Source organism: Biomphalaria glabrata, chromosome 5, assembly GCF_947242115.1.
Source record: "Biomphalaria glabrata chromosome 5, xgBioGlab47.1, whole genome shotgun sequence".
NCBI lineage: Eukaryota > Metazoa > Mollusca > Gastropoda > Planorbidae > Biomphalaria > Biomphalaria glabrata.
In genome coordinates, this window is record NC_074715.1 from 13,958,488 (window position 1) to 13,970,777 (window position 12,290).

Below are 12,290 nucleotides of genomic sequence, written 5' to 3' on the forward strand. Positions count from 1 at the left end.
GTGGTATAGCTAGATACAATGTTGTTCATTTTTTAAGTAGAGAAATAAAGCCATTTTCTGGCGAGTATAAAAGAAGATGAATGTGAAATATCCCATTAATAAATGTAAGTTTTGTAAAATGTTTTGTTAAATGTTTTACATGTTTCGGATGTTCCTTCAGAGTTGAAGATAATTACTTCCTAGTCCAAACCTTCCGCAGGACGACGGAGGATGGGAGCGGGCAGGGTTTGAACCCGGGACCATCGATAAATCTGAACGACAGTCCAGCGCGCAAACCGCACGACCAGGCAGCCATCCACGGGCTTCTAATCAAATAGTTTAGGGTCAGTTTCATTTTGTTTCTGTAAATTTTCGTTTATAAGGCCCGCGACACGAGTGTCGGAAATTAAAATGGCCCTCAGTTTGAATTAGGTTGGTCATCATTCGTGTAAATAAATTGCGTAATTTTATATTTTCACTTTTTTTTTTTTTTTCTATTTCATTTGTGGCCACCAAATTCACTATCCTTGGCCTCTAATTATCCAAGGCCGGCCCTGCTTTGAGGTGATTTCTCTACCTTAATTTAATTAATCAATACTTTTTAGAGCGTCTTTTAAATTAAAATGCAAGACGTTTGTTTCTATCTCTGCGTCCTAATGAGTTGTTAGAGAGTAGTTGTTTTTTTTTAAATATAAATTCAATAAGACGGTGATGCTTAGCTACGGATCGCGGGACAAATCCGCGCAAAAAAAAAATGGAAAGGGGGGGGGGGTCCGCCATCTGTAGCTCTATATAAATTGGGAGGTGTCCGAATTGTCATTTGTATGCACAAGTCCAAAGGTCGCACATGGGGGATAACCCCTGCCACATTTCAATAAGAGCAGACGTAATAAGGGGAGAAAAGGGGGGAGAGGGAGAATTAAAATACCAAAAATAATTTAAAAAGAAACTAAGATTTGTTTTTAAATTGTAATAAAATATTCATACATCATTCTCTAAATGACCCAGCTCTCGTTCTTCCATTATATAATTTAGAAAGATTTGGGCCTTAACATCGTTGACACCTTTGCCGTAATGGACGCCGTCAAAACTCATCGTGCCATTGGTCAGTTGAAAAGTGTCAAATATTGGAATACCGGAACCCCGAAGAGCGGCTTTGATTTTCTCGTTAAAGTGGATCACGTTTTCTATATTCTGGCTTACAATGCGGGGCGATTTCATTATCCCAAACGAATGAGTCGCTGACCAGACAATCCGTGGCCATTTGGAGTGAGAAGCAATCTTCACCATAGGGAATACAAGCTGAAAAACAAAATACCAACATCATGGCGATGAGTAAAATATATGCAATCTACATTATAAGTGATCGATATAGAAGAGGTGATATATGGTTAATAGTTACGTTGTTTATAAGATATTACACTCAATGACTCACTTAACCCTTGCATTGAACCTACTTACACAGTAGGACTAGGCCTATTATATTTCTATAGCTTTTTACATTTTACCCTTCTGTTGCTTAGAACTAAATTGTACACTTGATGAAGTAGCAGTACTCTGTACTTACATCATTTAAAATGGATGTTGAATTGAAGTTGTCGTGGATTCCAATGCCAACAAGAACTAAGGAGTTTGGTGTTGTCATTAGTTCTGAGATGGCAGCCAAAGTCAAATTACTCTGACTTGAACGTACATATTCAAAAAACTTCAACCTAACCTGTCCACATAAAACAAATGTAGAAGAGAGTTTTTAAAAAAGTGTCATAATTTGGAAGATACACACAATTGCCAGAGATACAAAAGTGGCTGCTGGCCTTTTTTCCCCCATAGTATATTTAATTGTAGCCTCAAGAAGGCTATAAAGTTATAGGGCAGTGATTAGTGTTGTTTTTTTTAAAGATCATATGTCAAAACAAAAAGAGTTGAAAACATAAATCACAACATATGCTGATCTTTGACTCATATGGATGTCGGGTTACCAGGCACTAGCACACCCAGAGGAGGACAAAAAGGAGGTAAAAGCCTTACTAAGAAGGACACACACAAAAAAGACAAAGTAAACTTTAAACAATAGATATGGGATTACACTTTATTTGATGAAACATTTCAGCCAATCAAAGGTTGTAGAACTTGACAATATTTAGTATCGTAATTCGTTGTCACATCATTTCGCAGTAGTACTTGTGGCACTCCAGGCACGACATATTTGTTTTTCTGATTGTAGAGTGCCTGTGTATTTCCCTCTTTTGCCTACTAGCAAAAACACCTTTTTGGCTTTATTCCTCGGAATGCAGAATCAGAACTAGCAGATCTTGGTGTATTTTGAGTAATTGGTTTCTTTTGAACATTCTTGAAAAAACCAAGGAAGAAGGAGGTTGCCGAACCAATTGTCACCTTACTTGCTGTCTGTTGATATGAGTTTGTGCGATTAATTAAGAAGACCGAATGATGGATAGTATCAAGTTGTTGTGAAATAGACGGACATTTTTATACTTTAGGCCAATGTCTGCCGGATGGAGGACATGACTCCAAAAAGGAGGACATGGGCTCCTTTTGCCGGACGTCTGGTAACCCTACATGGATGTGAAACATGGTCACCTACAGTCAAGTTAAGATTTCCACAGACTAATTAGAGCACAAGAAATATTTCCACTTTTAATGATTTCGTATAAGGACTATATAATTTTGGAATTCCATAATCATAATTTTAGAGATTTGCGAAATACAAAACATACTACGAACTTGAAATGATTTGCCAAGCACTGTTGAAACCAAAATTTTAAATGGTTTGAACACATTACAAGATAAAGACGGCTTTAAAAACAATCTTACAGAGTACAGTGTCAGATGAAGTCAGATGAACTAAAGAAATAAATTGAAATGCAGGGGAGGACTTCAACTCGATCCTTCGTGGTGGGTAAGTGGTAAAGCGCCTGGCTTCCAAATCGACGGGTCAGGGGTTCGAATCTCGGTGAAGAGTGGGATTTTTAACTTCTGGATTTTTTTAGGACGCCACTGAGTCTCCACAACAGAGATGGGCAACTGACATTAGTTGTGGAAAGTGAAGGCAGTTGGTCGTTGTGCTAGCCTCGTGACACCCTCGATTACCGCCGGTCTTAGAAACCGATGCCCTTTATTTATATTATCTGCCTTATAGGTCGTAAGGTCTAAAATGGTACTTCGAAAAAGGAAAAGGGGAGGGGGTGGGGAGCAACAGAATCACGCTAATGATTGATTTGCATGTGCTATGCGTGTGTTTGATAGCGCCGGGTCCCCATCAGACGCAAGACCTTGACCTATTTTACAAAACCTCGACCCTTCAGCCTCATCCCCATCAAATTATGATAGAACCAAGACGCATAACCAGACAGTTTGAAAGATCCTCTCTTGATTTAAAAAAAAAAATCTAACGCTAACTCATGATTCAGGACTTACTGTTCGATCACATGCCCACGTGTCTCTGTCAATGTGGTTCACACACATTGGTAGGTGGAGGAAATCCCCATTACACATTTGGACCACACCTGAAATAGTCAAACAAATTAATGTATGCACAATTTTAAAAAGTTTTAATATCAATTTTATATAGGACTACAGTCGGTCGAAAATGGTCGAAATAAAGTGGCACTGGTCGCTACAGAAGAGTGTTGTGACAGGGCTAGCATTAGGCATAGGCAAAGTAGGCAGCTGCCTAGGACCTCCGATTGGTGAAGGCCTCGAAATGGACTCTAAACTATTTATGTTATTGTTGGAGAACACTGGGTTTTTAATAAATTACGTAATTTTAAAGTTTATTTTATATTTTTCTGTTTCATATCTTATTCTTGTCATGGTCTTGCGAACGCCGGTATGGATAGTATAGAGGGCAGGGTAGGGCAGGGCAGGGCACGTATCCCGTATGGGAGATGAACGTATACCAAAGGCATTCTTTTTTGTGTGAGCTTAAAGGTGGTCGACGTAACAGAGTCGCGTCACGGAAACGCTTCAAAGACCACCTTAGGCGCCAACTTGCCTTAGCTGACATAGAAGAGAGCACCTGGTTGCATCCGGCCTCAGAACGAGACAGCTGGAGGTCACTCACAAAGGCCGCGGGATACGCATTTGAGATCAAAAAAAAACCTTCGCTGCCGAGGACAGACGCAGACGGCGAAAAGAAAATCTAAATCGACCACATGCGGACAATGGTTATGCTTGCCCTGGGTGTGGCAAAATATGTAGGTCCCAGCTGGGGCTGAGCAGCCACGAGAAATACTGCATTCCTCACTAATCTTCGGACTAATCTTCTTATCTTATAAAATACAGATGTTATTTAAAAAAAAAATGATTACGTCCTACGTGTCATGCATCTAGTCATGCATGTTAACCAATGACTTAAATTCTGTCAAGTCATTGGTTTTCATTACTGGCCCAGGCAACCCATTCCATGCTCTAATAGCACTAGGAAAGAATGAGGATTTGGGGCCATCAAAATTATTTCGCCTAAATGGATTAGGCTGTTAAAAAAAAAACAGCTGAAAACGTTGTTGTTTTTTTTAAATTTATTTTATGTGGAATAACATATTTTTAAACGGAATAGAGAAAGTTTATTCTATAAACATAAGTAAATAGTTTGTTATCATGGGGATATCTTTTGTTATCCAGTGTACACAGAAATCAGAAGTCTCAATGAGCTCTGTATTTATTTTGAAAAGTCATATAATAGTTTGTATAGGTCCTACACTTTTTAGCTCTGCATAGTCAAAATCGTAAGCTATTGCGTTTGTAGCACAAGCCTAAACCTAACCCGAAAATCAACAACACTACTACCAGCAACAACATAATCAAGACTGCTACGATCACAAACATCAACAACCTCTGCAACAATTAACACCAACAACACCAGTAGAAAAGCCAACACCACCGTAATAGCATTAACAACACGACTACCACCACGAACACCAACAACAACAACTACCACCACAGAACATCAACAAAATCTGCTATAGACACCACTGACGAACGGTCATAGCGTTGGCTGTTTTCCTGTATGCACGAAGACGCAGTAGGCCCTACACTCGTGACCTCCGTGACGAAGGCGCCGCTACACTAGGCCCTACACTCATGACCTCCGTGACGAAGGCGCCGATACACTAGGCCCTACACTCGTGACCTCCGTGACGAAGGCGCCGCTACACTAGGCCCTACACTCATGACCTCCGTGACGAAGGCGCCGCTACACTAGGCCCTACACTCGTGACCTCCTGACGAAGGCGCCGCTACACTAGGCCCTACACTCGTGACCTCCTGACGAAGGCGCCGCTACACTAGGCCCTATTCTCTATTTGACTTTGCTCATAATTATAAGGTGAAAGGGGACTGTTGGGAGACTTTTAGAAAGTGCCTTCTAAGTTGTTTTGCAGGGCGGACGACCGGGCAGTTACCGTGACCTACCTGGTGATGTGTACTGTAGAAGTGGACCGTAAATCGTGTCTGACCTAATTAATGTGAGCAGTGATACGTAAACATGTCTCAGCAGTGAGTCACCAATTATATAGAGAGTGACATTGCTCAATAGGTGGCATACGTCTTCAGCGCTAGTAAATGTAGTCATCTGCAAAAAAAAAAATAAAAAATAAATAACTTTTTAAATATATATTTAACTATTTAACTATATATTTATTATTTATTGATATAAACACATTTATTGTTTGTTATCGTTATGTTGTGGTCTAAGTGCAAACATGCCTTTGGAAAGTTGGGCTTAAGGCGATAGGCAATAGAGACCAAATGTATGATCGGTGTTGATGGAACTATAAGTGTTGTTGAGAAGTAGATGTAGCTCCGGATAGCTATGAAACCACATTGTGTAGGCGTATGTATTGTTATTAATTTGATACACACATTTCATAAAAAGCTTGACTTTTTTTTTTCAATAACAAAATAAATTCGTTTTTTTCTCGACCAATCGTTAAACCGCAGTCCGCAGGCTTTTAGCAACTCTGGAAATTTTCGAAATGTAAAGATACTCAAAGGATGTTATACATTTCTTTGAATTCACTTAATGTACAAGTTGTCTCCATTCGATATTAAATTCTCTTCTTTCATCAGCTGTCCCTCTCTTTTACACACACAGAACCTTCTAAAAATAGCATCGTACATGTATCGCACCAGTCAATATTAACACACATACACAAACGTTTTGAAAAGACTCTTCTTTACCCCCCCCCCATCTTTTTTTTTCTCTCTCTCTCTTTCTCTCTCTCTCTTTCGCTCACTCTCTCTCTCTCTCTCTCTCTCTCTCTTACCAGTCTCTATGAGCACCAAACTGCAGGTAGACAACTAAACCGTTGTAGGCGTAATAATTCTTAACTAAACTAACTTCTTGAATAACTTCCCTGTGAACAATACTAAATATAACTTTATTTATAATATAGGCTAAATAAACTTGTGATAGAATGAAATAAAAATGTAGTAGACTTAAGTAATAATATTTCTTAACAAAATCTAACTCACTACAATAACACGACCTTTCAGTCTCACGTTCTGGAGTCGTCTCCTAACTACCACCAAATGACGACAAAACCACAGATGTTGCATCATTCACGACCAATCGCTAACCTCTTCCCACCGTCACCAATGGAAACGCACAGACACACATAACACAAAACAAAGAAAACTAATTACTTGACAATCATAAGTACTGGGCGACCACGTCGCTAATTCCGCGTGTATGGGCTGCCTCATGTCGTAACAGGAGTCACAGTAGCAATCGTCGGCATCCTTAGCAACACAGCGATTATTGTAGCAGCAAGGAGTGTCTCCGTCTGGGTTGCATAATGCCCGAAACCAGTGGAGATCATGCATTCTCCAATTCAACTCTTCAAATGTCACATTTCCTGGTTAATGGGATTTTTGTAAAATTCCATATTTCATTTGTAAAATATTGGAAATATAAATAATGCAATGAATGTGCAGTAAAAATGCAATGTTATTTAATGTTATTATTGTTAATTGCTTGTATATAACCAGTTCGAAAAGAAACCCAATAAAATATGTCGTTAGCAGAGTCTTTGTGTTTTAACATAATTACAAAGAGCCATATTACCTACAGTTATTGATTGGTACAAAGCTATAAATTGTGCGCAGATTCATTTTCTTTTTAAAATTTGGCTGTTTATTACATTTTATCATTATGGTAGGCCTATCACCCCTTGATGTGTGTCACCCTGTTCCCGGCAGGGGCGTAGCTAGGAATTTGCCATCATTTGGGGGCCCGGGGGGCTTGACCTCTTTGGGGGGCCCCTGTATTTTGCGTAATATTTAATGTAAAAAAAAAACACACTCATTTGGGGATCCCGTTTGGATTTTCTAATTCTCCCCTTTCCTCTCCCCACCCTAGCTACGCCACTGACAGTTCCGTCCCTCCTCTTCGCACCAACCCTTTGATAATTACTTACCGCAAAGTTTATCTTCTCTCTCCAGTGAGTAAGGAAGAAACAGGTGTTCGCGAACAGCGTGCAGGAACTTGTTAATCTGGGAAATCTCTTCTTTACTGTGAGGCTTCTTCAGCCATTTCCCTACTACCATCGTATTGAGAATATCGCGACACGTTGCACGCCTTTCAAAACTAGTGCTGGACATTGAAACGGTTGTCCAGTTGGCCATTTGTCCGAAGAAAAGGATAAGGATCATGACAAGTATAAGACCAATAAAAAGCCGTAAGCCTGAATGTCCCGATTGATTGCTAATCATAATGGTCATGAGATGAGGTAAAAGGCTATAGTAGGCTGACTCAGTTTACGTTTTTTGTCTACGTTTGTACAATACACTCTAATTGAATTGAGAGATTTTCATTAATGGCAGAGAAACTTTTAATAGCTAGCAATTTGGCGTATCCGGTGTACACACTAAAGGAATTGTTGCCAATCTATTTCTATGATTATTTCTGTTTCTTTTTAACACTACAGAATCCTATTTCATTTGTAGGTTTCATTTAGTTAGAAAAGTTAAAGTTTATTGTAGCGGCCTTGACATTTAAGTTTATCTTGAAAATCTTCAATAAATGTAAAGTTGTTAAAAGGTATGATTAGTGTCTATAATATAGAGCTACTTTAGTCAAAGGCGCCGCACAGACGTGGGATACTTTAAAAAAACAACAACAACATGTATGGTTGTCTTGATCTTAGTAAAACCAGATACGAACAATGAAAATTACTATCAGAACAAATTTTGTTATTTCCAGCCAAAAGATGATATCGTAGATCATTAAGTGAGACTTTGGTATCAATCTTCTTGACTTACGCACCCACTTTCTCTTTCTACCAGGTACAGGTAATGGATGGTCTGTGGTCATTTCGTTATGAATAGCCTAAATATATTAATTTAGCTTTGAACACAGTGTCAAATGTTGGCATAGTAACAACCACAAATCTCCTAAAGCAGACCTTAATTATAAAATTGACTTTGATCTAACGAAAGTGTTGCTCTGTAGAGATGAAAGATTTAAGTGAGCTGCTACCACAAAAGACCAACGCACGTACTGGTCTCAGGTCTGTATAGGCCTAAGGTTACTCGCCAAAAGAATTAAAATTGCAACATAATTTTTTTAATGGGCCTATAATTTGACTGATTTCATCATTATGATAATATCGATGGCGTACTGTGACATCTTCGTGATTTAAAAAAATGCCGTTTTATATATAGTAGGCCTATAACTGTGATATGTGGTACATAGTAGGCCTATTACTGTGATATTATAAATGTGGTATATAGTATTGTTGTGATAATATGAAGTTAAGGTAAGGATTTTTTCTCTCAGTTCTATATCAAATTCAACTGACGGAAGCTATTTATAATCAAGTCATAGCAAGCAGAATAACTGTCGTTTTTTTTTTAATCACCGACCGTCATTACAATGATAATGTAAATCCCTAATCCATTAAGAATGAAAATATTTGATCAGGCATCAAAATTCATTGGATTGTTCATGTGCATGTCCACAACAAAGTCTCTATGATAAATATTTTCCAAAGTATCACACCGAATCTGTAATAGAATCTGAAAAGAAGAAATAATCTCATTACATGAATGGCTACAACAAAGCTATATGTGGTCACTGTAGAATCCCACAAATAAATGAATATTCATGTTCGCTTGTAGCAAATAAAAAAAAAACACGACAACAATTTTTGCACTTGAAGATATCTATTAATGGTCTAGTCCCTATTAATTGACATATTTGTTTATATATTTTTTGAGCAGTTACTTAAATGTTATAGCTCTGTTGTTAAAATAAAAATCAAACTTTGATGGTGGTTTATGCCCATTAGCGCTAAGTAACTATATCAGTATCTAGCTCTCCTCTCTCGTGAGTTTTGAATGTCCTCAGAAATAATTCTAGAAATCGCTACAACACTAGCAATATCTACACTGCAAAAAAAAAAACAACGTCCGTACGCCAGCGCAGAAGATCTCTTGACTCCTACTGGTGATAACGTTGTTGGTAGGTACACGTCCATAATGATGGAGTTACATTGAGATAACTGATTCGCTGTCAAGCTGACATAGTACGTTACAGTCAGTCAGTCAAATTCACCAACATCGTTTTCGTTACTTTTTTTAAATGTTGAGACTGTCCCAATGACCCGTGTTTACGTTGTGTGTTATACATTTTTATAAATTAGTTTCTTGCGACTTGCATGGGCGTAGCCAGGATTTTGTTTTCGGGGAGGGGTTTTTTCTTATTACTTTTCTTGTATTTTAACGTTTATTATTGGTATATTAGTAGTTAAAAGTTAGGCAATCATTCATTGAGTACCGGCACCTATTTTAGTCCAAAAAAACAAACAAACACTGTCTATAACTATTATTGTTTAGTCGAATAGCCCACCCTATGAGTACATGTAGTAATTAAAAAGTCAATGTATTAAGATATTTTCACTTTTATTTTAAATGGCTGTTAGGGCCTACTTAAGAAAGTTAAATCTTTGTGCATTGTTATAACAGTTGTATTGAGTTTTTGTTCACAAGAGAAGTTTGTTCAAGTTATTTAAAGTTTAATTATTAAAAATAAAATACGCCTACAGCGGCCTAAATCGGTTCAGCTTTATCAACTGTTTGGAGCTACAAGCCAACGAATGACCAACAACAAGATGGGGGGGGGGGGGGCTGCAAAAACAAAGTTTATTTTTATTGTACTTATTAATCCATGTCTGAATATTATTAAAATTACATAATTGCCAATGTTTGAAAAATTAAAATATCTTAAGTAAGAGACGTCGTTCATTTTCTAATAAGACCTTGTCAAATGTAGACAACTTACGCGAGAGGTGTATGCAATGATATGTGTCAAAGAAAGAATTTATGAAGATGAAAACACCGTAATGCGCCTGGACCCCGTCCGGAAATCAGACCACTTGCCGACTTTTGGGAAAACACTCTGCATCTTCAAGGGAGAACTTTTTTACAACGGTTAAAAATTTTATATTTCTAAACAAAAATTTCAACAACGAATTCGTTTTGTGAAAATTTCATTATGTAATTTTGGATTCTAAACAATCAATCAATATACATAAAAATAAAAAACAAGAAATTGCGTTATAATTATGAATAAGATTCTTTTCTTTTTCATTACTTTCTTTAAAAAAAAACTCACGGACCTCACTGTGGGAGCCTACATCGGTCCTCTAGATCCCCAGCTTATGAGAAGGGCTCTAACGAAAAATGTGTCATGTACACTGGCGGATCCAGAGGGGGGGCGGTAGGGGCGATCGCCCCCCCCACTCTGCCGACCTCCCCCCCCCCCAGGGGGGGGGCGGACGAATTTTAGTACATAATTCACACAATTTGTATACGAATTTATTACTTATGTTAATAATATATACTAATTATTTATATTTAAACCTATTTTTAGATTATTTCGCCCCCCTCTCTAGTATGTTGGTCGATATGGTGGGGTCGGGAGGGGGCAATGGCATCAATTCCGTCTCCCCATAAACTTTCGAGTGGGGGGGGGCGGTCCAATTTATATGTAGGAATCACAGCTTGCTAACAGAATCAGTTGAATATCTATATGATTAAAACTTTTTATTAGTATTTTAACCGATCTTATATTATGTCGTTCCCCTGTTGGCCGATGGGGTGGAGATCAAATACCTCTACTGCCCTTCCCACCTAAAACCTTTGAGTGGGGGGGGATCGGTCCTAGCTTTCGGAGAAATCATAGTTTGTGAACAAAATTAGTTGAATTAATATATAAATTTTATATTATGTCGCTCTCCTTCAGGTATTTTTGCTGATTTGGTGGGGTGGGGGAGCGATTGCATTTACTGCCCTCCCCACTCTAGCCCTCTGAGTGGGGGGGGGGGGCGGTCCTATTTTTATGGAGAAATCATTGTATGTGAACAAAATTAGTTGAATATGTATATAATATAAACTACGTGAACCCATTGTATATTATGTCGCACCACACTCTAATCTCAAATTTTATCATTAGTAAATATAAAATGAAAAAGGGTTGTACCAGGTGGGACAGGCGATACATGCAATCACCTTCCCCCCATGGGACAAACCAATACTTTTTCTTTTTGTATTATAGTTTGGAAATTACAAAATAAAAAAAAATCTGTCACTAATATAATTATACATGCTATAAAATTAAATTCTTATATCGAGTCGCCCCAACCCTATTCTTTAATGCCAAATGCAATCATTAGCAGAAGTTTTAAAAAGGAGTGAGGATTAATCATTTTCACTCTATCGCCCCCTTCCCTTACAAGACAGAGTTTATGCAATTTCACATGAATTTATCTTAATTATTTTAAGAAAGACTTTGCTTTGGAGAAGTTTTAATTCAAACGAAATTTTTCAGTATAAGAGTCACGATTGAGATGAGTTCTAAACCCAATTAATTATTTTCCTAGTCGCCTTTTTCCAACCTTTACTCAATCTGATATTTTTCTAGTTAAATAAGTTTTGGACTATAACTCATAATTTATGCTTGAATTTTATTGAATATTATTTATCGAATATTTTTTTTTTCGGCGGCGATCCTCAAAGCCTTAATCTAAAGATGTGGGGTATCTTATCTTTTCAAGGAACAAATCGGTTTTATTTGCAATGTATTAAGGGCGTAAAAATTTATATTAGAATATTTTTCAACATTATTCAAAAGGTCCTTTATAAAAGGATGAAAAATGAGCTTTAGGTCAGGAGAATGCGTTTCTTCAGTGAAGAATGCAAGAAAACGCTTTTTGTGATTGGGCTTTGACCCGAACCCCACTGATGAATAATGAGCTATAAATGTCAGGTGAATGCGTTTCTGCAGTGAAAAA

The 12,290-nt window shown here is 37.8% G+C and overlaps 1 protein-coding gene across 1 annotated transcript; it reads right to left on the minus strand.

The window, feature by feature from the left end:
* Positions 1 to 880: 880 nt before the first annotated feature.
* On the minus strand, positions 881 to 9,108 carry LOC106061468 (uncharacterized). Its single transcript, XM_056028614.1, has 6 exons — positions 7,416 to 9,108; positions 6,643 to 6,854; positions 5,410 to 5,569; positions 3,415 to 3,503; positions 1,547 to 1,696; positions 881 to 1,281 (listed from the first exon to the last, which is right to left on the minus strand). Exons 1-6 carry the CDS (start codon positions 7,717 to 7,719, stop codon positions 961 to 963), a joined length of 1,236 nt encoding a protein of 411 aa, XP_055884589.1. The 5' UTR covers positions 7,720 to 9,108; the 3' UTR covers positions 881 to 960.
* Between the last annotated feature and the right edge of the window lie 3,182 nt (positions 9,109 to 12,290).